Source organism: Cottoperca gobio, chromosome 14 (genome assembly GCF_900634415.1).
Source record: "Cottoperca gobio chromosome 14, fCotGob3.1, whole genome shotgun sequence".
Taxonomy (NCBI): domain Eukaryota; kingdom Metazoa; phylum Chordata; class Actinopteri; order Perciformes; family Bovichtidae; genus Cottoperca; species Cottoperca gobio.
The window spans coordinates 13,120,421-13,146,401 of record NC_041368.1 but is presented as its reverse complement, the minus strand read 5'-3'; the positions used below and the strand labels follow the sequence as shown (position 1 = coordinate 13,146,401).

The 25,981-nt window shown below is 37.6% G+C and overlaps 3 protein-coding genes across 8 annotated transcripts; 1 reads left to right on the top strand and 2 right to left on the bottom strand.

Annotated features, from left to right (window-relative positions):
- Positions 1 to 6,991: 6,991 nt before the first annotated feature.
- On the top strand, positions 6,992 to 10,273 carry gng3 (guanine nucleotide binding protein (G protein), gamma 3). Its single transcript, XM_029448787.1, has 3 exons — positions 6,992 to 7,188; positions 8,032 to 8,131; positions 10,137 to 10,273. The coding sequence occupies exons 2-3, from the start codon at positions 8,033 to 8,035 to the stop codon at positions 10,263 to 10,265; spliced, it is 228 nt and encodes a 75-aa protein (XP_029304647.1). The 5' UTR covers positions 6,992 to 7,188; position 8,032; the 3' UTR covers positions 10,266 to 10,273.
- Positions 10,274 to 11,024: 751 nt separating this feature from the next.
- On the bottom strand, positions 11,025 to 15,847 carry LOC115019295 (barrier-to-autointegration factor). 4 transcript variants are annotated; one of them, XM_029448786.1, is made up of 4 exons: positions 15,692 to 15,847; positions 14,360 to 14,516; positions 13,902 to 14,001; positions 11,025 to 12,799 (listed from the first exon to the last, which is right to left on the bottom strand). In XM_029448786.1, exons 2-4 carry the CDS (start codon positions 14,483 to 14,485, stop codon positions 12,789 to 12,791), a joined length of 237 nt encoding a protein of 78 aa, XP_029304646.1. In that variant the 5' UTR covers positions 14,486 to 14,516; positions 15,692 to 15,847; the 3' UTR covers positions 11,025 to 12,788. The 4 variants fall into 4 exon arrangements, with proteins under 4 accessions (XP_029304646.1, XP_029304643.1, XP_029304644.1 ...); XM_029448783.1 differs by having other exon boundaries at positions 11,361 to 14,001; XM_029448784.1 differs by having other exon boundaries at positions 11,361 to 14,001; positions 15,487 to 15,783.
- Positions 15,848 to 16,740: 893 nt separating this feature from the next.
- LOC115019294 (barrier-to-autointegration factor-like) lies at positions 16,741 to 25,874 on the bottom strand. 3 transcript variants are annotated; one of them, XM_029448781.1, is made up of 4 exons: positions 25,718 to 25,874; positions 21,096 to 21,252; positions 20,578 to 20,677; positions 16,741 to 16,996 (listed from the first exon to the last, which is right to left on the bottom strand). In XM_029448781.1, the coding sequence occupies exons 2-4, from the start codon at positions 21,219 to 21,221 to the stop codon at positions 16,968 to 16,970; spliced, it is 255 nt and encodes an 84-aa protein (XP_029304641.1). In that variant the 5' UTR covers positions 21,222 to 21,252; positions 25,718 to 25,874; the 3' UTR covers positions 16,741 to 16,967. The 3 variants fall into 3 exon arrangements, with proteins under 3 accessions (XP_029304641.1, XP_029304642.1, XP_029304640.1); XM_029448782.1 differs by having other exon boundaries at positions 16,741 to 16,993; XM_029448780.1 differs by lacking the exon at positions 16,741 to 16,996 and having other exon boundaries at positions 18,725 to 20,677.
- Between the last annotated feature and the right edge of the window lie 107 nt (positions 25,875 to 25,981).

Sequence of the window (25,981 nt, the reverse complement as noted above, 5' to 3'; positions counted from 1 at the left end):
CCTGCAAGGCTAATGCCATTCCTCAGCTTTACTTTGTGTTTAGTGCCAATTTGCAAATGTTGGCATGCTAACACACTAAACTAACCTAAACACAAACATGCTAGCGTTATCACTGTGAGCATGTTAGGACGCTTAGGCCCGCGAGCATGACTACACATCTTAAAAATCTTACAAAAGCTGCATTACAGAGATGTGTTTATGTCAAGGGAATCTTACTGCAAATAATCACAATAATGTGATACAAATCTGCACATTCTTACACACATTTCAGTTGCAAGATTTAAGTTGATTTTAGCTCGGTAAGATAAAACTGCTTTCAATGATTGTTTTTTTTACAGTAATTCTTTGGTGTGAATGGCAAAACAATATTCTGTTTGAATTCAGTCGCATCTGTATACAGTATGTGAAGTTGTTCTCATGATGTAATGTCAAGTATACCTTAAAAATAGAATTGTTTGACAAAATGAATACCGAACGACAATAATGCATATTACAATATCAGTAATACAGACAACGTTATTAACATCCAGAGGCTAGGGAAAGATGAATCAGGGGACTTTTGTATTTTATATGTTTGCTTTTGAGGTAAACTGCCTGAAGTTAAAGCTTACTAAAAACTGCATTTACAATACGTTTGGATCTAGTTTAATTTGCCTCCATATGCAACTAAATATATGCTTAGCCTACTTGGGTCTACCTATAAACTTTGAGAATCCAGAGTCGATCTCAGACATAAACGCCCAAAAAACATGCATCTATAAATCATCTTGTAGCACAAAATAATATGCAAAATGTCAAGTAGAGTTATACTGAAACATGCTTCAGAGAATCTGGAGCAGCCAGTGTCAAGATTATTATCTCAAATATAAACAGGCCTAACATGCATCTATAGAGAAGTTTGAGGTTTAGACAGCAGCAGCATCTGGAGTTACAGTGTCAAGAAAAGTGGTGTGTGTGGAAATTGATCATTGGTTAACATGTGACTATACTTTGTTGGCAAGACGTCAAACTCCCAGCCAGGCAGAGCAGTTGTGCAACACATAGACACACGAGCTGCATAAAGAGGTTTGAGGAGAGACAAACTCACACATGTACTTTTTATTTATATGTTTTACATGTTTGATTCGCAGCAACTCTGATTAATCTGGTTCCTGTGTTGGTGACATGAATGATGCTTTCCCCATCAAGTGATTGAATTGCTGTCTTCTCTTCCAATGTAACCATAATAGCATCCTAAAGTGTGCAGTACAAAAACCTGATGGCTGGATTGTGAAGTTGTTCTCCATGTTCATTTCTAGTAAACACACTGGAACTGGCTCTTTTCATTAAAAAAAAAAACAACAACCTGAGAAAATAATTATTTTTGTAAGTGTCTGTTTTTTTTATTGGTTATGATTGTTTTCTGCGAGCGAGCTGAAAGCTTCTGTGAACGCAAAGATCCAATAAAAAACAAGCTGTGTGATAGGCTGAAGCCCGCTCTGCGGACAGATCACCAGCACTCTCTGAATAAAGTCAGGAGTGTCTATTTGGAAAGTATTGAGCGGTGACATTGCCGTCGATACAAACGGCCAGTTGCAATTGATGATTCAGAGGATCACCCCACCCCGATCTGCTTTGCCCAGCATTGCATAAGAGCTGGTTTGGGATTCACAGCTGTGTGATTGAGCACCCGGGGCGGATCAATCAATGAGAGAGGTTAAAACAAACTGCCTGGCAATAACTACTGCAAATAAAAAGCATGAGCAGTGTGGGGCAGTACTGTTCTGATTATATTTAACTGTGAGGACCAGCCATGTATTTCATAATGACTCCTTAATGTCTGATTTGAAAATCTGTGTGGGATCATTTTGTGCCATGCTGGGGGCGTTGCTCGAGGGACAACAATCTCGATCGGCCTATTGATCCACCACTTTGGTCCGGACTGAAATATCTCAACAACTACTGAATGGATTGCCGTGACATTTGGTACAGATATTCACGGGCCTCCGAAGATGAACCCTTAACACTTTGGTGATACACTGACTTTTCCTCTAGTGCCACCATGAGGTTTACATTTTTGGTTTTGAGTCCAAATTGGATGGAATGCCATGAAATTTGGTAGAGACAATCATGTCCCCCTCACATGAACTGTAATAACTCTGTTGATCCCTTCACCTTTCTTCTAGCGTCATCATCAGACAATCCTCCAATCATACCAATTCTGGTTTAAGACCAAATACTTGCTAAACGAATGTCATCCCCATCAGCCCCAGCCGTACACCACACTGGCACCATCTTTTTTTAGACCAGCCTTGCTGTAGTGTATTTGAATGTGTTGACATTTCCTCCAAAACTATTTAGTAACAAATATATTCAAATACATAAAACAAATCATATTTTGGCCAGTGCGTGCATACCCTAAAGGCTCAACATGTACATGTATATATAAGAACTAAGGGTGTTGTGATATACTGGTATTGGCGATAACTGTGATATTTAAAAAATGAAATATTGATAATATGTTAATAATACACATATGATAACGTCGTGTAAATAATCCAGTGCCTCTTAAATCACTTCGGTGTCTTTATATTCTCGCTTTGTCTTCCTTCCCCGACGCCCCAAACACAAATGGGTGTAATTCATTTGCCAAAAAAGAGACAAAACACAACAAAGATATATTTGATATTTGTATCCTGAATTCTTTATGCCACAATAATTGTGTGGTGAAAATCTGATCTCGGGACAGCCCCATTAAAAACTTTGATCCTCCTTATTAAATATAATATCACACTTTTATTAACATATTACTGAGTGGAAAATAATCACCTCAAATACAGAATATGTTGCTCTGGTGTATATTATTTCTTCACTACATTTATATGAAATAAATGTGTCTTCCATCATCAGTCCACTAACACATCAGCCTCTGCTTCATCACTGGTTATTATATCACCGGTGATTCTGATTAATATTGAGATGCAGCCGCTGTTAAACGCAGCTGTAACGCTGTCACACGTTTTGTTCTTCAATATCAACACCACAGTTACCGCTGAAACACGTCCAGCATTTCAGTGTCTGTTAGCCATCGGGTCCAATCGTGGAATCAATGGCCCAAATGGGTTGAAATGAAAAGCAACATTGTTTCAAAAATAAATTTGAAATCAACCTCGAGGCAGAGAACTGCACCATCTGCAGCATGGATTCAGATCCAAATGTCAACATTGCAGTGACCGGACCACGAGATTAATGTTATGTGAAACAGCAGCTGGTTTGAGAGGCCAAAGATAGTGTGACAGCGTTACACAGCGAGATAACAAGAGAGCTTCAAGGACTCATTCTGACTTGCATTTCTTTTATGAGACAAATCAAACTTTCTAATTACCAAAATCTGTCAAATTTACTTAACTGCGTAATATTGTATTTGCGTCACAGACTAAAGCTCTTTTTTTTTAATCAAGTGATAAAAGTCGGGCAGTTTCTCAGCTCTGAGGTCTTCAGACTTGAAGGCTCCAGTGTGCCACGACAGTAATTAAGTTCAATTTAATTAAGGATTAGTAATTAAGTACAAAGAAATGTATTACGAGTTAATTAACTGGAATATTTTTGGCACAAAAGATAATGAAACATACGAGTAATTAAAATTCAAACTATGTTTTTGTTAAAAACATTGCCGTATTTATGTATGAAGCATTTTGCACTCTTATTTTAGAGAGACTTGTACCTATATAATAAATATGTTTCCACAGCTCCTCTGCTTTACCATTTATACTTTTTAACTGTGACATTATTGCCATTTTGGCAGCATATATGAAATGATTTATTTGCTAGGTGGCATGCACCCACACTAATTACACCTGCAGAAATCTCGCAGACCATCTGGGGAGTGTTTTGGTCGACACAGCCCTTGCAGTCATGTACTGATTTGTACCTGCTGTCACTGTTTTTCAGAGTTTGTGCCAAAATGGTTCTCACGGATTCAAACTGGTCCTCAAAGTACAAGCAGTTTTACTAAGTCCCTGCTGAATTAAAATGTGGGTTTCAACTCTAGATGTGTTGCCTGAAATCAGGTTAGAATTGTGTGCAGTAGATCAAATCGCTCAGCAGAAATAAAGTAAATAAATATTTTAATTGGCTATTAATGTATTTGCCAACAACTACAACCCCTCATATGAAGCATCCACAACAGGAAATGAATGCAAAATAAAACATATTCATAATCATCTGTAATGTGTAGTGTAATAGTGTCTTAGGAGTTTAGTTATTGAATCAATACCCAATTTTATAAGACTTACATTTTTAAAGGTCCACTTACTTGCTTTTTCCAGAGCTTTCCTCTGTGATAATGGAGCAAACTCTATCATGAAGGGGTTCATGAATAGCGGTTAAAAGCTCCAGAAAAAGCTTCTGAGTGGACCTTGAGTTAGGATTTTCTTCCTGACAAACTGTTTATTTATTTATGTGTTATGTGTACCTTTGTGTATCTAGAAAAGCGCTGTGTAAATTAAATGTAATATTATTTATTACTACTCCTGACATGTCATTATATATGATAACAGCTATATTTTATTGTTATTAAGTTTTCATCAAATGCTTATTTACTGATTTTTCACAAGAGGCGTTATAGTTGTTGAGAAATACATTAATAATCACTTAAAATAAAATACTTTATATATGATTACATCTACATTATAGTGTTAAAACTAGTTATTAATTGTGTTTATGCTAAATATGGGATACAATAAGACATTTTTGGGGGATCTTATTTGACTATTTAGGTAAATATAAATATGATCACATGAAAGCATCAATATTAAGGATGAAAATGCAGCCATGTTATTTATTACACCTGTGCAGTTTCAGGCCTTGGTATTCTGTATTAATTGTGTACAAAAAACTAAATGTTGTAGGAGAAACTTGGTTGTAACTTGAACTTCCTGCATTAACATCAACCTGTAACTGGTTTGTAAAAGTCACTTTTTCAAGGCATCCTTTTTTACGACCTGTTAATCAGTTGACCTGGAAATAGTCATTAGGATAGAAGCAGCAAAACTTAATTTGGCACTTGTTAATTTTCCCTAAAAAAGATTGTTAACTGACGCTGACATTTCACATTTTATCCCTGACAATGAATAAAGATTTGTTCCAAACGATGGAGGTTCCCTTGAATCACATGGGTTTTACCTTCCTTACTTTCTCTGTAACTATAACTGTCAGTTGCTATTATTAGAGTTGGACATTACATTTCACTATTTGGTTTAAAAGATGCTGGGGGTTCATCAGGCTTGTTGTTACTATGTGGCCTTCGCATATCAGTGCTGCAGTTAAATTTTCCAGCATCATCCAGCAGGTGGAGTCCTTAAACTGCAGCCACCCGCAGTTTATAATTCAAATATATATACTGCTCTTACTCTGCCATCATGAAGTTCCTCTGCAGTGTCTGGTAAGGTAATCAAATGATTAAAAATCAGTCAAAAACAGAATAAAAATACAAATGTTGTGATCAAATTAAGAGCATGGACAGTGTGTGTGCAGCTCTTTGCTCACTGGTGTTTACACCACAACATCACCATCTTATATTGTCATTCATTACAATTAACTACTTTCAATAATAATAATAATAATAATAATAATAATAATAATAATAATAATAATAATAATAATAATAATAATAATAATAATAATAATAATAAATAAATGTCTATCTGTCCTAGTTTATATTTGTTTAGTTTCTAAACATTTCACGACACACCTCGTCGTGATTTTAGTGAACTCTTCTTGTTATTTCACTATAAGAGCTTACATTTCACAAAAAAAAAAAAAAAGAATTGAACGAAAAATGTTGCTTAGAGTGTATAAAATGTTCTCAATAAAACTCACCACCAAACACAAAGCCACAACTGTACATTCAAACATTGTCTTTTATTATAAAGTACGAAGAGGCATTTGTGACGGCGAGCACGAAGGACAAATAAGCTAGAACGCGAAACTGCCTCCTCGTTATCAGAGATAGTACAACTAAAAGAGAGGTCACCGCCAAAAAAGATAAGTGCGGGACACAATCACAGCGCCATTAACGCCGAGGAAACACTCGACTACCAAAGATGGCGTCGAGCAGTTTTCGAGACTTTTCGTGTTGCCGGTTACCAGCAGACTGTCTGTTCAAGTATCCTCCACGATGAAGAAGATGCATCCCATTTACTGTGACGTACGTTTGTAAAACAATCCTTATTTAACAGTTACACACATACGAAGGATTGCTATTCATTCAAATCGTGTTAGGAGCTACAAAGAGCAGTTGTGGGCGTCGGGCTGATTAAGCTCTTTTCTCCACAGGGTCTTTGGTCTGAGAGCGTCATAAGAGCTACTGACAAGCAAATACGTCCTCTGCTTTCCCTTCCAAGACATTTATGTCATCGTTTTATTATTCTAATATGCAAGAAATCACACTCCTTTCATCTGCATCACATACGCCGACCCACATTTAAATACCAGCAGAAATGTCACAATTTAAACTGTGATAATAAACCAGACTGCAGCAGTCCCCATAGCAACAGAGGAGAGGGTGGGCATCACGAGAGGCTCAGGGACACGTCATGATTCAGGCCTCTCAAGCTCATGTGTGTGTGTGTGTGTGTGTGTGTGTGTGTGTGTGTGTGTGTGTGTGTGTGTGTGTGTGTGTATATATATATATATATATATGTATATATATATATATATATATATATATATATATATATATATATATATATATATATATATATATAAATAAACTGTAATGTAATATATATATATATACGTATTTTAGCACTAAAAACAAAGAGCAAACACCACATTATAGACTATCCTGTGCCCTCTCAGAGATTTAAACCTGAGAGATTTCCCCAGTTTCCTATAGGCACAGATATGGTACGATCCGCCCTCATAAGAAAACCATCACCAATGGCTTCCACCCTCCCTCCGTCTGGCAGGTACCACTCACTGCTGAGGGGGTGATGCTATCCATCCACCACAGATGTAGTGCTCATTGTGGCAGAATTGCAGTGCACTGGACTGTACAGAGCAGGGTAGCATCCAGGCTGTTGTCTGTGAGGGGTGGGGTCCGGCTACACTGATACCACCAAACGTAAGCTTACAGAGAGGCAGAAAAGGAGAGAAAAAGAGAGAGAAGAGGGGGGAAGATTGCACCTGAAGAGGACTCTAATACGGGTAAGGAGAAAAGGGGGTGGATGGAGATAGAAGGGAAGAGACAATGGAGAAAGGTCCAGAATGGTTCAAATAGATTCGCTCTTTTGCTGCTCTGCTCCCCCCTGTTGACAATTCATTATACTTGATTCCTTTTCTATCTGACACATCTTTTTCAATCATATGTATATTTATTCATCATTTCATTAATGTCTGTATGGCTGCAGTGCTAATTTCATTTGATTTTTCTGTGGTTATTCTTTCTTGTAGTTAGAGAATCTGTGGGCCATGGTGAATAAATCTGACCATTTGGCCCAGTTTATTTTTCTTTGCTTTTGATAGAATATATATGTTTTTATTACCATATAAAGATGACATAATGTAGGACATGTGCCAATTCTATGACACAATGTTGACTGATATTTATATTTAATTATTTGAGATCGACTAGCTACATGGTTGCTTGCTTGCTTGACAGCCCAAACTGCCAAAATATATAAATAAGCTTTAATGCTATAATAGCTATAATGGCTTTATTTGATCATATATTGTACGACATAATAGTGCTGTATAATGTCTTTGTTTTAGAACTCTTAGTTCACACATATAGTTCCTTTGATCAACCACCTAGAATCATGTATTAAAAGTTTGCAATCGATAAACCTATAGGTGTGTGATATTTCATTCATAACCAACCTATAGGCATTATTTACACTTTTATTTTTTAACTACATTTAATCAAAGTGAAGAATTTGTATTGTATTATGGATGTGCGGATCAATCATTGCTGGAGAACGAGGACTATAGGGGAACTTTTCTATCTAATTCAAATCCCTGAAGCTGAAATATTGCTGTGTTTGTGGCCAGGATGAAAGGAGACACCCCGGTGAACAGCAGCATGAGCGTCGGTCAAGCCAGGAAGCTGGTGGAACAACTGAAGATAGAGGCGAGTTTCTGCAGGATAAAGGTAAGACAAGCTGGACGCCTCAGATTCAGGTATAAATCATACGCTGAAACACTTGATAAAAAGCGGGAAATGGAAGCAATTTAAATTTTAAAATCCAGATATCCAGTCCAGATATTATAAATCCAACACTGAAATCTTGTGTTCCTTCCTTAAGTCAAGTACATGTCCAAAAAAAATCCTAGATCATGATAAACTAACACGTACATTTCAATGATTAATACTGCTGCACTAACTAAACCTGCTCTTTGCAGTTTGATTTTGCCGTTGATTCTCTTTCGTACAGCTAAAAAAGCATCGAATAGCACTGAAGAATTTTCACATTCACATTGGTTTTGCAGTTGAAGGAACTCACAGGCGACCCTCTCAAATATACTTTCAGCCAATGTTTTCCATCGGACAGTTTCCAAATGGTTTTGGCTTCTGTCATGTTCCAAATGGCATCAAACACACCTTGCAGAGGCACCTTGCCTCTTTAAAAAGAATGATTCATCAGCGTAAAACCGAAGAGACAAACGTGTATGTAACGCTGGTAATAACATGTTTTAGAGACATATCTTTATGGCGAGATTGGACTGAGGGTTTTTCCCTAAAAGAAAAAGATGTGAAAAAAAGTTTGAACCATTAGAGTTCAGAAGGAAGTTGCTTTTGCAGTGAAGAAGATGTGCTTTACTCCAAGACTTAGCAAGAACCAAAACATATTTAGCAATTTAATGTCAACCTTTAAAACATGTTGGATAGAAATCCATAAAGCAAAACTAGAGCTTTTCATTTGAATATATATTCATACTTTTCTATTTGTTTTATGTAAAACTTCAAAGCAAATACGTGTGTACTGATTTCCAAACTCAGACTCTACTCTTATTGAATCTGTATCGTTTCACTGTCTATTTTTGTGCTCATGATTTATTCCTCCTGTACTGCGATACCTTTGTAACAGATTATCTTCAGATGAATCAATATTTCATCCTGTTAGTATTTGATACAATTCGTTGTCACTGAAATGTGAAGCTTAAAACTTAAGACTGTGTACATGTATATACAATGATCTGGTGAGGGATTGTAAGTGGACATTAGTATTAAACATTATTACGACTGTAATACAACGTCATGCGTGGATCTCTGACAGAAACAAAGGATGGAATAGATTTGCTGCCATGCTTGGAAAAAGATATTCTAAAGACCCGAGTTACAAATGAAGACTTTACTTGAGCTGTTAGAAACTAATAATCGATGAGAGGGTCCTTCAGACAAAGTGTTACAAAAAATCTTTCTTACAAAATGAAGCTAAATCTGTACGAGGCTGAATATGTTTAGTTTGCACGTCAATAATCAGCTTTACCTGCAGCGCATCCTACAACCAAAAAATATACATATACACTGAATTACTAAAATAATGTGGCAGCAGTATCTACATATACTTCAGAATACAAAGACAGCCCAGATGAGTACAGTAACTGCGTACATTTACTCAAAGACTGTACTTGAGTACAAGATACTTTTTACTTGAGTATTTTAATTGTATGCACCTTTATACTTCTACTCCACTACACTAAAGAGAATATTGTACTACATGTATCCGACAGCTTTAATTACTTTGAAGATTATGATTTTAAAAACCTATAAGGATTATATTAAATACAATTCAATTGTTATACAGTACATTTAAAAATCAAGTATATAGAAAGAGTAAAATGAGCTTTCAGTTGGTTACAATGTTGTAACGCTGCTTGCGTCGGTTATAATATTCCAATAGTATATTACATAAAAAATACTTTACATTACAAGTACATTTTGCAGATACTTACATACTTTTACTATAAGGTTTGGAAGGCTTTTATTTAAGTAAAAACATGTAAATACTTCTTCTTTCCAGTATGTAAAAATATCTCAAAGGTTTCCCAGTGGAGAATCTAAATCCAGAGACGTAGAGATGAACTTGAAAACAGTAAAATGTGATGTCATCATGTCCATGAGTCGCCCTAAACCCGATCCTCCTCATCTCCAGGTATCAAAGGCAGCGGCAGACCTGATGGCGTACTGCAACGCACACTCCTGCGACGACCCGCTGATCACCCCCGTGCCCACCTCAGAGAACCCTTTCAGGGAGAAGAAATTCTTCTGCGCTCTGCTTTGAGACCAATCAGGGATTGTTGTGATTAACAGTACAACTGTACAGTGTGTACATGTATGTACAGTGTGTACATGTACTTCTGATCCGAATAACACATCAATGTACTATAGTAACCTTGCATAAAAGCTGCCGATGTACAGTACACAATCAACTCTTGAACTAAATTATTTAACGGCTAACATCAGTCTCAATGTTAGACGGGAAGATCAAATATAACTTGAAGCAAAACCCAAATTTTCAATCCATAAAGAATTAGTTATCACTATCAAAAACTAAATCAATAAATGAAGGAATCAGCTATCATCTGGTTGAAAACACATTTCATGCCCATATATATTACAGGTAACCGTCTGAGCATCAAGTGTCTTACTTCCTGGTCACAGGACTCATGGATTCTGCAGCATGATGACACTTAACTGGGAGACTAAATTCCCACTTTGGAAGACAAGCCCGTTAGGTAATTAAGTATGACATTTCCCATCAGGCAACTAGTTGTAGAAGGAGGTAATAACACCCGTCTTCAGATTAAACATGCTTTACTTACAGGTAGAGGTGTTCTTTCATTTATATTGTCCTTCAGTGCTACACATCCTGTGACCAGGAAGTAAGACATCTATAGAGGAATGAGCCCTACAACCCGGAAATGTGTCCGGCTCCCTCGTCTCCAATCAATGGTTAGATGTTTGAAATAAGGTCTGTGGTTAGCACAAGTTTAAGAGATTTTACTATTTTGTTATCCTGCTGAATATTTTGAAGCTTTTGTGTCTTAAAAAAGGTCATTGCTAGATTATCAGTCAAGAGAACCAGCACGATGCTAACTTCCGGGTTGGCCTACAAAGATACATCATCCCTGCAGCGTTATCCATTACAATGTTTTGTATTCCTCATTCATATTCCTGTTTTGGCAGTTACTTGTATCTACCAAGTGAGTGGAGTATAATAATGTTAGCAATTTATTTCAAGTTCTTTTTAGAGATTTTAGCATTTTGCTCATTTCTATACTGTTGCTGTAGTGTGTACGTGTAAATGGAAGTGTGTGTGTGTGTGTGTATGCATAGGTGCTACTGTGAAACTTAAACCACAATCCTGAGCATCCGATCACTGGCAAATCAAGATTTTATATTTCAATAGCACACAGACCCAAAAAACAAACATTCCAGGGGTTATGGACATTTCAAATATAATCTAAGCCACTGAAGCAAAATCAGCTATTTGATTATTGTGAGTGTCACAAACTATTTTATATTAATTTGAAGCAAACAAATAAAATAAAGCAGTTATGACATACTTTTAAAGAAAAGTTGTACATCGTCATTTTACCCAATCAGGTGTGATGGGCCTTCAGCTTAACGTCTCTACTCGTGTGAATGACTTGGGAATTCCTATTTGAATTCAAATGTGTCAACTCATCTGTGATTTCTGCATCTGCAGTACAAGCAATGGTTTAGTTCTGTTGAATCATATCGACAAGAAAAAGACAAATGCTTTCATTCGTTCCCTCGGACTTGCTCCCCTCTCATGAGCTCCACGGCATCTTCAACATGATAAAACTGTTGGGAGCCATTGCTCTGGACCATTACAAAATAATCAACCAATGTCTTTTCAGTATCTTGCGAATATCAAATTTGGTGCTTTGAGAAAAGAGTAACGATGGAACATGAAGTATGGAAATAAAACCTCCTGTTATCAAAGATTCTCTCATTTGTGATTTTATTTGATTAAAAAAATTGAATCTTAAATGAACATATAAAAAACAAACAGGTGTGCCAAATCTGATACTTGCTTTCATTTATTTTTAATAACAAGAGCAATATAAAAACTGAAGAGTTTTTACAGTGAAATAAAAAACACATTAGCCAGTGTTTCACAAAATGCTGCTACACAACGGTTACATCTGGTGGAAGCTTAAGTTGCACAGCCTGGGCATGCACTGCTGCAGTTTTTATAGTTTCTGAATGAATAAATAGTTTGAACTAACATGCATTAAGGCATCTCCTGTTTAGAAACAGTCAAAGAGAATATCAAGCTCAGCTATGAAGACCTGACCTAAATCAGACTAGTGCTAAGAACGCTTGGTATTTCATCTTAAGCCACTGGAAACTCAGTCATTTACTTTTGAGAAGCAAAAGACTGGATAGGTTTTGATTTGCAAAATGAGAAATTCGGTCAACTTCCACTGAAGCTTTAAATACATTCCATCTCACGTGAACAGCATATCAACTTTGTAGCCTCTTAGCGGCTAATAGACTAACAGGGTGTGGATTGATTCACTTGGTTATAGTTTTGATTTAGATGGCGGTCATGACCGTTTAATCCAAACCTTACATCCTGGTAGCCATGCCAGCCACTAACGATGTTGATGTAAAGGCAGCAGCCCTCTCATTAGCAACAGACTGACACGTTTTTGACAGTGTTGGAGTTTGTTGCATCTGCATCTTTATTTATATACTTTTCCCCGACTTAAAACCAGCTTTGACCAGATGTGGCGGTCTGGCCCTGTTGCGTCTTCATTTGCAAGATCAGATGTTAAAAGTTTTCTAATGAAAAAAAAAAAAAATCAGCTTCTCTGCTAAGACCAGTGTCACATGTGTTTTGAGGTTTAGTTTTTGTGTCGCATAACATTAGTTACATCTTCTGCAAGACACTTCAAACAGACAACATACCTCTTCAAGAAAACCTTTAAAAACATTGTTGGTGGACAGTGACATGATGCCAAACTGTGATATAATGACATCAACTTTCCCATGGCGATAAAAAAAACAGGCAAACAGGGCAAGAAGCCAAAGAGTTGAAGGCGAGTACAAATATTAGTTTGGACTCAACTGGTAAATCATCATAATAGACAGAAAGTGTGCCGAGCTGAAACACATAAACATTTGTCTGAAGGTAAAAGGTGACCATGTTTAGCTTAAAAGATGTAATATCCCAGTATATGACCAACAATGGATGAAGCATACATTTAAAATGAACAGAGAGCACAAGCCGTATTCAAATAGTCTTGTCCAAAGTAAGTTTTATGAACATGAGCAGGTTTTCTTTCCAAAAACTGGAGAGTAGACGGTTTCGGTCTGAAGTGCGTCTACTGGCTGTTCTCACAGCGCAATATTAATAAATGCTGAGTCACATTTATGTGTCACAGCGCTGCTCATGTGCATGCTGGCTCAGTGACAGGACTTATATGGGCAGAAGCCATCATTGTTGTTTTTACTACTACGACAAGTTAAAATGTTCAAAATAAAAAGGCCTGACAGTGAGTAGACGTTACAGGCAGATAGAATTGTAACAATTTGTGATTATCCACCAACCTTACTAATTTAATGTCAATTTAAAAGAAAGAGTTGGCCGGTATTAGTCTAGACCTACTTGTCAAAGACCACGAGAATGGCATGTGCGAATTCTGTTTGGGGGGGTTAAAGGATTTCAGAAATACACAAACAGCTTAAAGTACAATTTAAAATATAAATTGACTTCAATAACCTCATTGGTGTGTACAGTGTCACTTCGTACATGTGGTTTAGATGAATAGAGTGCAGATCACTGAAGAGGCAATGTACAGTTTGGACTTGGAAGTAGAAAACAATGACTTAATGCTTTATAAGAAGGCGTCACACCATTCTTTCAGACAGCCATAGCAGTCACCTTGTTGTTTGACATTTGCCCCACAAGTGTCTTTCAGCCAGTCTCGGAAAAGCTCCTCGTCTTTCTTTAGCACTAGAAACTGCCCGAGGACCACATACGCCTGTGGAGGGAGAGATGAACACACAACTGAAAATCAAGACAGGAATCGAGCGTTTCCCTGTTGTCAATAAGCAAATGTTTATTCACAACTTGAAAAACAGCACGGATTGGTATTTCTTTCCAACTCTATAGTGATGAATAGATTATGTGGAAAGGGAGTGGCGAGTGGTTGGGCCAGTGTAAAAATGTTTAAACTGTTTTGATATTAAGCCAAACACCTGAGCGACACACCGAGTTTTACCTGCAGTGTTTGTACGGCGCATTGTATGTTTGGATCCAAAGTGCATTTTATATGTGTGATATATAACAAATATGTTTATGTTGCATAAAAAAAGGCAAAGAAATCAAATATCAATTACCTTGTCAAAACCTTTCTCCTCCAGCCTTTTGCCAAGAGCCGCTCCAATGCCTGCAAGAGCCATCACAGACTTCTCGCCCATGGGCTCCGCCACAAAATCTTTATGCTTTTGGGATGTCGACGACATGGCTGCTTTGTAGGTGGTTAAAGATCGCCAACTAATGAACACAAAGACAACAATATCAATTAAAATACAGTTACATTCATGCTACAGAGAGAATGCAACTCTCACTTACATTTACCAAGTTTTTTTCATTTTGTTTCCATTTTTGTGCATTTCTTTCTGAATGAACTATGGGGTTGAACTTCTGAATCTGAAGTATTTTCAGTTAAGTATTTTCAGTCATCATTTTGTATAAAATAACTGTTTATTATATGGTTTCAGTCTAAAGCACACACTGATCTTCCCCAGGTCAGTTCTGAAGCACTTTACTGCCTCCGTTAAACTAAAAGCTCCTAAACAAACAGACGAGCAACAATTGGGCAATAAGTCCTGGTGCTCACACAAGTAAGCGTTGTAGGTTTGAACTTACACACGCACGTGAAGGAGGTGGGCTCACGCGATAACAGGGCATTAAGTTTCACTTTAGGCTGAAAGTGCTACATGCTACTTGATGTGCACTGACTTGAGAGGCTAATCTGGTGTACATTTTAAGTTGTTATATTACTGGTAGACATAATTCAATCAATTGAAAGTTGATGGAATAAATAACAATGTGTATACAACATATAATTAACACCAGAAGATATATTATTGGTATTAAAGGCCCGTTGTTTTGATAAAATAACCTGACAACCGCTAAAGACTTTTCTCATTTGGGTCATGATTTAACTTCAAGTTTGTCAATTAGTATTCAAACTGTTCCACAGCTAGACACACCACACTGGACACACATGTAGGTGATTACTCTTTGATATAGCGACTGATTAGCAACAACAGGGTTCAGCCATGGACATGAAGTGATCAACACCCCGTGTTGAAATGCGCGCGCTATACATTTCAGTGCTAACAGCTAAAGCACAACGAGCTAACGATACTAGAGACCGCGCTATCGTTCATGTCCATAAGAGTCACCACTGCGTTGTACCAGGAGGTGTTAACACAGTAGATAGTTAAATAATCCTCACCATAAAGTGGAGTTATAAGTTATGTTGGCGCTGTGAAGCTAGAGAGTAGCTCAACATTTCGGCGCCTTCATATTAATGTAACGCTAAAGATAGCTAGCTGCTTACTATAATATAACTTCCTGCTTGTTATCGTCTAACGCGACTTGTTTTGTTAACGGCATATATTAAATATTGAAAGCCCCATTATGGGTGAGTATTACGTTACCTTGTAATGTCCTGTCCTGGCTGAATATTAGTGTAGTTCTCAGGAGAGCTGCCTGTGATGCTTTCCGTTTCTGTGCAAGCACCGGCGACCACAATGCAATGCGGCTGCTTCTTGCGTCCTTACGTCACGTCTTGTTGTTCGCCTGATTATTGATTGATGGATGATGATTATTATTTCCGCGAGCAAAGGTCCGGAGCATCATAATGTCTATCATTACTGTTAGTATTTGATACAATTCGTTGTCACTGAAATGTGAAGCTTAAAACTTAAGACTGTGTACATGTATATACAATGATCTGGTGAGGGACATTAGTATTAAACATTATTACGACTGTAATACAACGTCATGCGTGGATCTCTGACAGAAACAAAGGATGGAATAGATTTGCTGCCATGCTGGGAAAAAGATATTCTAAAGAGCCGAGTTACAAATGAAGACTTTACTTGAGCTGTTAGAAACTAATAATCGATGAGAGAAAGTGTTCCAAAAAATCTTTCTTACAAAATGAAGCTAAATCTGTACGAGGCTGAATATGTTTAGTTTGCACGTCAATAATCAGCTTTACCTGCAGCGCATCCCACAACCAAAAAATATACATGTACACTGTATTACTAAAATAATGTGGCAGCAGTATCTACATATACTTCAGAATACAAAGACAGCCCAGATGAGTACAGTAAAGTAACTGCGTACATTTACTCAAAGACTGTATTTGAGTACAAGATACTTTTTACTTGAGTATTTTAATTGTATGCACCTTTATACTTCTACTCCACTACACTAAAGAGAATATTGTACTACATGTATCCGACAGCTTTAATTACTTTGAAGATTATGATTTTAAAAACCTATAAGGATTATATTAAATACAATTCAATTGTTATACAGTACATTTAAAAATCAAGTATATAGAAAGAGTAAAATGAGCTTTCAGTTGGTTACAATGTTGTAACGCTGCTTGCGTCGGTTATAATATTCCAATAGTATATTACATAAAAAATACTTTACATTACAAGTACATTTTGCAGATACTTACATACTTTTACTATAAGGTTTGGAAGGCTTTTATTTAAGTAAAAACATGTAAATACTTCTTCTTTCAAGTATGTAAAAATATCTCAAAGGTTTCCCAGTGGAGAATCTAAATCCAGAGACGTAGAGATGATCCTCCTCATCTCCAGGTATCAAAGGCAGCGGCAGACCTGATGGCGTACTGCAACGCACACTCCTGCGACGACCCGCTGATCACCCCCGTGCCCACCTCAGAGAACCCTTTCAGGGAGAAGAAATTCTTCTGCGCTCTGCTTTGAGACCAATCAGGGATTGTTGTGATTAACAGTACAACTGTACAGTGTGTACATGTATGTACAGTGTGTACATGTACTTCTGATCCGAATAACACATCAATGTACTATAGTAACCTTGCATAAAAGCTGCCGATGTACAGTACACAATCAACTCTTGAACTAAATTATTTAACGGCTAACATCAGTCTCAATGTTAGACGGGAAGATCAAATATAACTTGAAGCAAAACCCAAATTTTCAATCCATAAAGAATTAGTTATCACTATCAAAAATTAAATAAATAAATGAAGGAAACAGCTATCATCTGGTTGAAAACACATTTCATGCCCATATATATTACAGGTAACCGTCTGAGCATCAAGTGTCTTACTTCCTGGTCACAGGACTCATGGATTCTGCAGCATGATGACACTTAACTGGGAGACTAAATTCCCACTTTGGAAGACAAGCCCGTTAGGTAATTAAGTATGACATTTCCCATCAGGCAACTAGTTGTAGAAGGAGGTAATAACACCCGTCTTCAGATTAAACATGCTTTACTTACAGGTAGAGGTGTTCTTTCATTTATATTGTCCTTCAGTGCTACACATCCTGTGACCAGGAAGTAAGACATCTATAGAGGAATGAGCCCTACAACCCGGAAATGTGTCCGGCTCCCTCGTCTCCAATCAATGGTTAGATGTTTGAAATAAGGTCTGTGGTTAGCACAAGTTTAAGAGATTTTACTATTTTGTTATCCTGCTGGAATATTTTGAAGCTTTTGTGTCTTAAAAAAGGTCATTGCTAGATTATCAGTCAAGAGAACCAGCACGATGCTAACTTCCGGGTTGGCCTACAAAGATACATCATCCCTGCAGCGTTATCCATTACAATGTTTTGTATTCCTCATTCATATTCCTGTTTTGGCAGTTACTTGTATCTACCAAGTGAGTGGAGTATAATAATGTTAGCAATTTATTTCAAGTTCTTTTTAGAGATTTTAGCATTTTGCTCATTTCTATACTGTTGCTGTAGTGTGTACATGTAAATGGAAGTGTGTGTGTGTGTGTGTGTGTGTGTGTGTGTGTGTGTGTGTGTGTGTGTGTGTGTGTGTGTGTGTGTGTGTGTGTATGCATAGGTGCTACTGTGAAACTTAAACCACAATCCTGAGCATCCGATCACTGGCAAATCAAGATTTTATATTTCAATAGCACACAGACCCAAAAAACAAACATTCCAGGGGTTATGGACATTTCAAATATAATCTAAGCCATTGAAGCAAAATCAGCTATTTGATTATTGTGAGTGTCACAAACTATTTTATATTAATTTGAAGCAAACAAATAAAATAAAGCAGTTATGACATACTTTTAAAGAAAAGTTGTACATCGTCATTTTACCCAATCAGGTGTGATGGGCCTTCAGCTTAACGTCTCTACTCGTGTGAATGACTTGGGAATTCCTATTTGAATTCAAATGTGTCAACTCATCTGTGATTTCTGCATCTGCAGTACAAGCAATGGTTTAGTTCTGTTGAATCATATCGACAAGAAAAAGACAAATGCTTTCATTCGTTCCCTCGGACTTGCTCCCCTCTCATGAGCTCCACGGCATCTTCAACATGATAAAACTGTTGGGAGCCATTGCTCTGGACCATTACAAACAAATAATCAACCAATGTCTTTTCAGTATCTTGCGAATATCAAATTTGGTGCTTTGAGAAAAGAGTAACGATGGAACATGAAGTATGGAAATAAAACCTCCTGTTATCAAAGATTCTCTCATTTGTGATTTTATTTGATACATTTTTTAATCTTAAATGAACATATAAAAAACAAACAGGTGTGCCAAATCTGATACTTGCTTTCATTTATTTTTAATAACAAGGGCAATATAAAAACTGAAGAGTTTTTACAGTGAAATAAAAAACACATTAGCCAGTGTTTCACAAAATGCTGCTACACAACGGTTACATCTGGTGGAAGCTTAAGTTGCACAGCCTGGGCATGCACTGCTGCAGTTTTTATAGTTTCTGAATGAATAAATAGTTTGAACTAGCATGCATTAAGGCATCTCCTGTTTAGAAACAGTCAAAGAGAATATCAAGCTCAGCTATGAAGACCTGACCTAAATCGGACTGGTTGGTGCTACAAACTCTTGGTATTTCATCTTAAGCCACTGGAAACTCAGTCATTTACTTTTGAGAAGCAAAAGACTGGATGGGTTTTGATTTGCAAAATGAGAAATTCGGTCAACTTCCACTGAAGCTTTAAATACATTCCATCTCACGTGAACAGCATATCAACTTTGTAGCCTCTTAGCGGCTAATAGACTAACAGGGTGTGGATTGATTCACTTGGTTATAGTTTTGATTTAGATGGCGGTCATGACCGTTTAATCCAAACCTTACATCCTGGTAGCCATGCCAGCCACTAACGATGTTGATGTAAAGGCAGCAGCCCTCTCATTAGCAACAGACTGACACGTTTTTGACAGTGTTGGAGTTTGTTGCATCTGCATCTTTATTTATATACTTTTCCCCGACTTAAAACCAGCTTTGACCAGATGTGGCGGTCTGGCCCTGTTGCGTCTTCATTTGCAAGATCAGATGTTAAAAGTTTTCTAATGAAAAAAAAAAAAATCAGCTTCTCTGCTAAGACCAGTGTCACATTTGTTTTGAGGTTTAGTTTTTGTGTCGCATAACATTAGTTACATCTTCTGCAAGACACTTCAAACAGACAACATACCTCTTCAAGAAAACCTTTAAAAACATTGTTGGTGGACAGTGACATGATGCCAAACTGTGATATAATGACATCAACTTTCCCATGGCGATAAAAAAAACAGGCAAACAGGGCAAGAAGCCAAAGAGTTGAAGGCGAGTACAAATATTAGTTTGGACTCAACTGGTAAATCATAATAGACAGAAAGTGTGCCGAGCTGAAACACATAAACATTTGTCTGAAGGTAAAAACTGACCATGTTTAGCTTAAAATATGTAATATCCCAGTATATGACCAACAATGGATGAAGCATACATTTAAAATGAACAGAGAGCACAAGCCGTATTCAAATAGTCTTGTACAAAGTAAGTTTTATGAACATGAGCAGGTTTTCTTTCCAAAAACTGGAGAGTAGACGGTTTCGGTCTGAAGTGCGTCTACTGGTTGTTCACACAGCGCAATATTAATAAATGCTGAGTTACATTTATGTGTCACAGCGCTGCTCATGTGCATGCTGGCTCAGTGACAGGACTTATATGGGCAGAAGCCATCATTGTTGTTTTTACTACTACGACAAGTTAAAATGTTCAAAATAAAAAGGCCTGACAGTGAGTAGACGTTACAGGCAGATAGAATTGTAACAATTTGTGATTATCCACCAACCTTACTAATTTAATGTCAATTTAAAAGAACGAGTTGGCCGGTATTAGTCTAGACCTACTTGTCAAAGACCACGAGAATGGCATGTGCGAATTCTGTTTGGGGGTCAAAAGATTTCAGAAATACACAAACAGCTTAAAGTACAAGTAGAAAACAATGACTTAATGCTTTATAAGGAGGCGTCACACCATTCTTTCAGACAGGCATAGGCTTTACCTTGTTGTTTAACATTTGCCCCACAAATGTCTTTCAGCCAGTCTCGGCAAAGCTTCTCGTCTCTCTTTAGCACTAGAAACTGCCCGAGGACATCATACGCCTGTGGAGGGAGAGATGAACACACAACTGAAAATCAAGACAGGAATCGAGTGTTTCCCTGTTGTCAATAAGCAAATGTTTATTCACAACTTGAAAAACAGCACGGATTGGTATTTCTTTCCAACTCTATAGTGACGAATAGATTATGTGGAAAGGGAGTGGCGAGTGGTTGGGCAGTGTAAAAATGTTTAAACTGTTTTGATATTAAGCCAAACACCTGAGCGACACACCGAGTTTTACCTGCAGTGTTTGTACGGCGCATTGTATGTTTGGATCGGATGACGATGTGAAAATTACTTAATTTAAAATGACTATTGCAGCGAGGATAGGCACTCTCCAAAGTGCATTTTATATGTGTGATATATAACAAATATGTTTATGTTAAGTAAAAAAAGGCAAAGAAATCAAATATCAATTACCTTGCCAAAACCTTTCTCCTCCAGCCTTTTGCCATGAGCCGCTCCAATGCCTGGAAGAGTCGTCACACACTTCTCGCCCATGGGCTCCGCCACAAAATGTTTATGCTTTTGGGATGTCGACGACATGGCTGCTTTGTAGGTGGTTAAAGATCGCCAACTAATGAACACAAAGACAACAATATCAATTAAAATACAGTTACATTCATGCTACAGAGAGAATGCAACTCTCACTTACATTTACCAAGTTTTTTTCATTTTGTTTCCATTTTTGTGCATTTCTTTCTGAATGAACTATGGGGTTGAACTTCTGAATCTGAAGTATTTTCAGTTAAGTATTTTCAGTCATCATTTTGTATAAAATAACTGTTTATTATATGGTTTCAGTCTAAAGCACACACTGATCTTCCCCAGGTCAGTTCTGAAGCACTTTACTGCCTCCGTTAAACTAAAAGCTCCTAAACAAACAGACGAGCAACAATTGGGCAATAAATCCTGGTGCTCACACAAGTAAGCGTTGTAGGTTTGAACTTACACACGCACGTGAAGGAGGTGGGCTCACGCGATAACAGAGCATTAAGTTTCACTTTAGGCTGAAAGTGCTACATGCTACTTGATGTGCACTGACTTGAGAGGCTAATCTGGTGTACAATTTAAGTTGTTATATTACTGGTAGACATAATTCAATCAATTGAAAGTTGATGGAATAAATAACAATGTGTATACAACATATAATTAACACTAGAAGATATATTATTGGTATCAAAGGCCCGTTGTTTTGATAAAATAACCTGACAACCGCTAAAGACTTTTCTCATTTGGGTCATGATTTAACTTCAAGTTTGTCAATTAGTATTCAAACTGTTCCACAGCTAGACACACCACACTGGACAAACATGTAGGTGATTACTCTTTGATATAGCGACAGATTAGCAACAATAGGGTTCACCCATGGACATGAAGTGATCAACACCCCATGTTGAAATGCGCGCGCTATACATTTCAGTGCTAACAGCTAAAGCACAACGAGCTAACGATGCTAGAGACCACGCTATCGCTCATGTCCATAAGAGTCACCACTGCGTTGTACCAAATTAAATCAAATCAAATCAAATTTATTTGTATAGCCCAATATCACAAATTATACATTTGTCTCAGTGTGCTTTACAGACTGTACAGGTTACGACATCCTCTGTCCTTAGACCCTCGCATCGCACAAGGAAAAACTTCCTAAAAGAAACCCCAAAATTAAAGGGGAAAAAATGGAAGAAACCTCAGGGAGAGCAACTGAGGAGGGATCCCTCTCCCAGGACGGACAGACGTGCAATAGATGTCGTGTGTACAGGATAAACAACATAGTACAAATACAACATTTGACAGAAATTATGTTGTGTTGGAAAAAAAAAGAAATAGAAAGTTTGGATGAATCCAGGAAAATGTCAATAAGGCCTCCCGGTGTCCAGCAGGACCAGGGCAGCAGGCGCTGTCATGATTCATGATCCTGACGTAAACTTTATCAGTGGCAACCTGCCACATGAGAGACAGACACTCCGGGGATGATACCCCGGATGGTGAGTTAGTAACACACATTTACATAAATGCATACAGATAGAGAGGGAGAAGAAGAGAGGGAGGGGAGGAGAGAGGAAGAGAAGGAAGAGAGCAAGGAGGTGTCCCCCGGCAGTCTAAGCCTATAGCAGCATAACTAGGGGCTGATCCAGGGCAAACCTGAGCCAGCCCTAACTATAAGCTTTATCAAAAAGGAAAGTCTTTAGCCTACTCTTAAATGTGGAGAGTGTGTCTGCCTCCTGAACACAAACTGGAAGCTGGTTCCACTGGAGAGGAGCTTGATAGCTGAAGGCTCTGGCTCCCATTGTACTCTTAGAGACTCTAGGAACCACAAGTAACCCTGCAGTCTGGGAGCGTAATGCTCTAGGTTGGTTTATAAGGTACTATGAGATCTTTAAGATATGCTGGAGCCTGACCATTAATTGATTTGTAAGTCAGGAGAAGGATTTTGAATTCTATTCTGTATTTTACCGGGAGCCAGTGCAGAGCAGCTAATACAGGAGTAATATGATCCCGTTTCTTAGTTCTTGTCAATACACGTGCCGCTGCATTTTGGATCAACTGAAGAGTCTTAAGCGACGTTTTGGGACAACCTGATAACAATGAGTTGCAGTAATCCAGCCTTGAAGTAACAAATGCATGGACTAGTTTTTCTGCATCATTTTGAAACCGGATGTGTCTTATTAGTGCAATGTTACGTAGATGAAAGAAGGCAGTCCTTGAGATTTGTTTTATGTGGGAGTTAAACGACAGATCTTGATCAAAGATGACGCCAAGATTCCTTACAGTGGTGCTGGAGGCCAAGTTAATGCCATCCAGAGCTTCTATGTCATTAGAAAATGCGTTTCGGAGGCGTTTAGGGCCAAGTATAATAACTTCAGTTTTGTCTGTGTTTAACATCAAAAGGTTGCTAGACATCCAAGTTTTTATGTCCTTAAGGCATGCTTGAAGTTTAGCCAATTGATTGGTTTCATCTGGTTTAATTGATAGATATAATTGGGTATCATCCGCATAACAATGAAAGTTTATAGAGTGATTCCTTATAATATTGCAAAAAGGAAGCATATATAAGGTGAATAGAATCGGTCCAAGTACAGAACCCTGCGAACTCCTAAGACTGACTATGGCTGTCATGGAGGATTTATCGTTAACACATACAAATTGAGATCGCTCAGATAAATAGGACTTGAACCAGCTTAATGCGATTCCTTTTATGCCAACACAATGTTCCAGTCTCTGTAGTAGAATGTCCTGATCAACAGTGTCGAAAGCAGCACTGAGGTCTAACAAGACAAGAACAGAGACAAGTCCTCTGTCTGATGCCAATAGAAGGTCATTGGTAACTTTCACCAGTGCCGTCTCTGTGCTATGATGAACTCTAAATCCAGATTGAAAAACCTCAAATAAACTATTATTATGTAAAAAGTCACACAACTGTTTTGCGACTGCTTTCTCAAGGATTTTAGCGAGAAAGGGAAGGTTAGATATCGGCCTATAGTTGGCTAAAACCTCTGGATCAAGACTAGGCTTTTTAAGAAGTGGTTTTATTACAGCTACTTTAAAGGATTTTGGTACGTAGCCAGATAATAGAGACAGGTTGATCATATTTAATAACGAGGTGTTAATTAAGGGTAAAACTTCTTTAAACAGTTTAGTTGGAATCGGGTCTAAAAGACAGGTTGATTGCTTAGACGATGAGATTGTTGAAGTTAGTTGGTTAAGGTTGATTGGAGTAAAACAGTCTAGATATATTTCAGGAGTTACAGATGTTTTTAAAATTCCAACAGTTGAAGTTAAGTCATTACCAATTGAGGTCAGGAGGAGATTAATTTAGTCTCTAATAATTATAATTTTATCGTTAAAGAAGCTCATGAAGTCGTCACTACTGAGAGATATAGGAATAGAAGGCTCTGTAGAGCTGTGGCTCTCTGTCAGCCTGGCTACAGTGCTGAAAAGAAACCTGGGGTTGTTCTTATTTTCTTCTATTAAGGAAGCTGCTCTGGCATTACGGAGAGCCTTCTTATACGTTTTAAGATGATCTAACCAGACTAAACGAGATTCTTCCAATTTAGTGGAACGCCATTTACTTTCAAGATTTCTCGACTTTTGTTTTAGTTTGCGGATTTGTAAATTAAGCCATGGAGCTTTCTTTTTCTGTTTTATGATCTTCTTCTTTAGAGGAGCGACAGAGTCGAGTGTTATTCGCAGTGAGGCTGCAGCGCTATCAACAAGATGATTAATTTGTGAGGGACTAAAGTTAGCATTGGAGTCCTCCGTTATATTGATATTGAGTCCTGGTATTGAATTAAGTGCTGATGGAATCACTTCCTTAAATTTAGTCACAGCACTTTCAGATAAACATCGAGCGTAGGATATTTTGCCTACTGGCTTGTAGTCCAGTAACAGGACTTCAAAAGTTATTAAAAAATGGTCTGATAAAAGAGGATTATGTGGACACACTAATACACTTTCAATTTCAACACCATATCCCAGAACAAGGTCCAGAGTGTGGTTTAAACAGTGAGTTGGTTCATGTACATTTTGACTGAACCCAATTGAATCTAATATTGAGATAAATGCATTATTAAGGCTGTCACTATCAACATCCACATGAATATTAAAGTCACCTACAATAATTACTTTATCTGTTTTAAGGACTAAATTTGATAAAAATTCTGAGAATTCAGATAGAAATTCAGAATACGGACCAGGAGGGCACACAGTACACAGTACACAGTAACAAATACAACTGGCTTTATTGTTTTCCATGTTGGGTTTGAGAGCGTAAGAACAAGGCTTTCAAAAGAGTTACAGGAGTTGTTAACACAGTAGATAGTTAAATAATCCTCACCATAAAGTGGAGTTATAAGTTATGTTGGCGCTGTGAAGCTAGAGAGTAGCTCAACATTTCGGCGCCTTCATATTAATGTAACGCTAAAGATAGCTAGCTGCTTACTATAATATAACTTCCTGCTTGTTATCGTCTAACGCGACTTGTTTTGTTAACGGCATATATTAAATATTGAAAGCCCCATTATGGGTGAGTATTACGTTACCTTGTAATGTCCTGTCCTGGCTGAATATTAGTGTAGTTCTCAGGAGAGCTGCCTGTGATGCTTTCCGTTTCTGTTATTGATTGATGGATGATGATTCTTATACAGAGTTAGGTGGGGGTCTGCAGCTCAAGATAAGCCACCTGCAGGGAAAGGCACCGCGCCCGTAGACAAACATATCAAAGATTGGTGCTTATCTTTATACTGAACATGTGCAGATGAAGTGGTGCCAAACTTCAATAGCTCTTATGTTGCAACAAGTTTTTA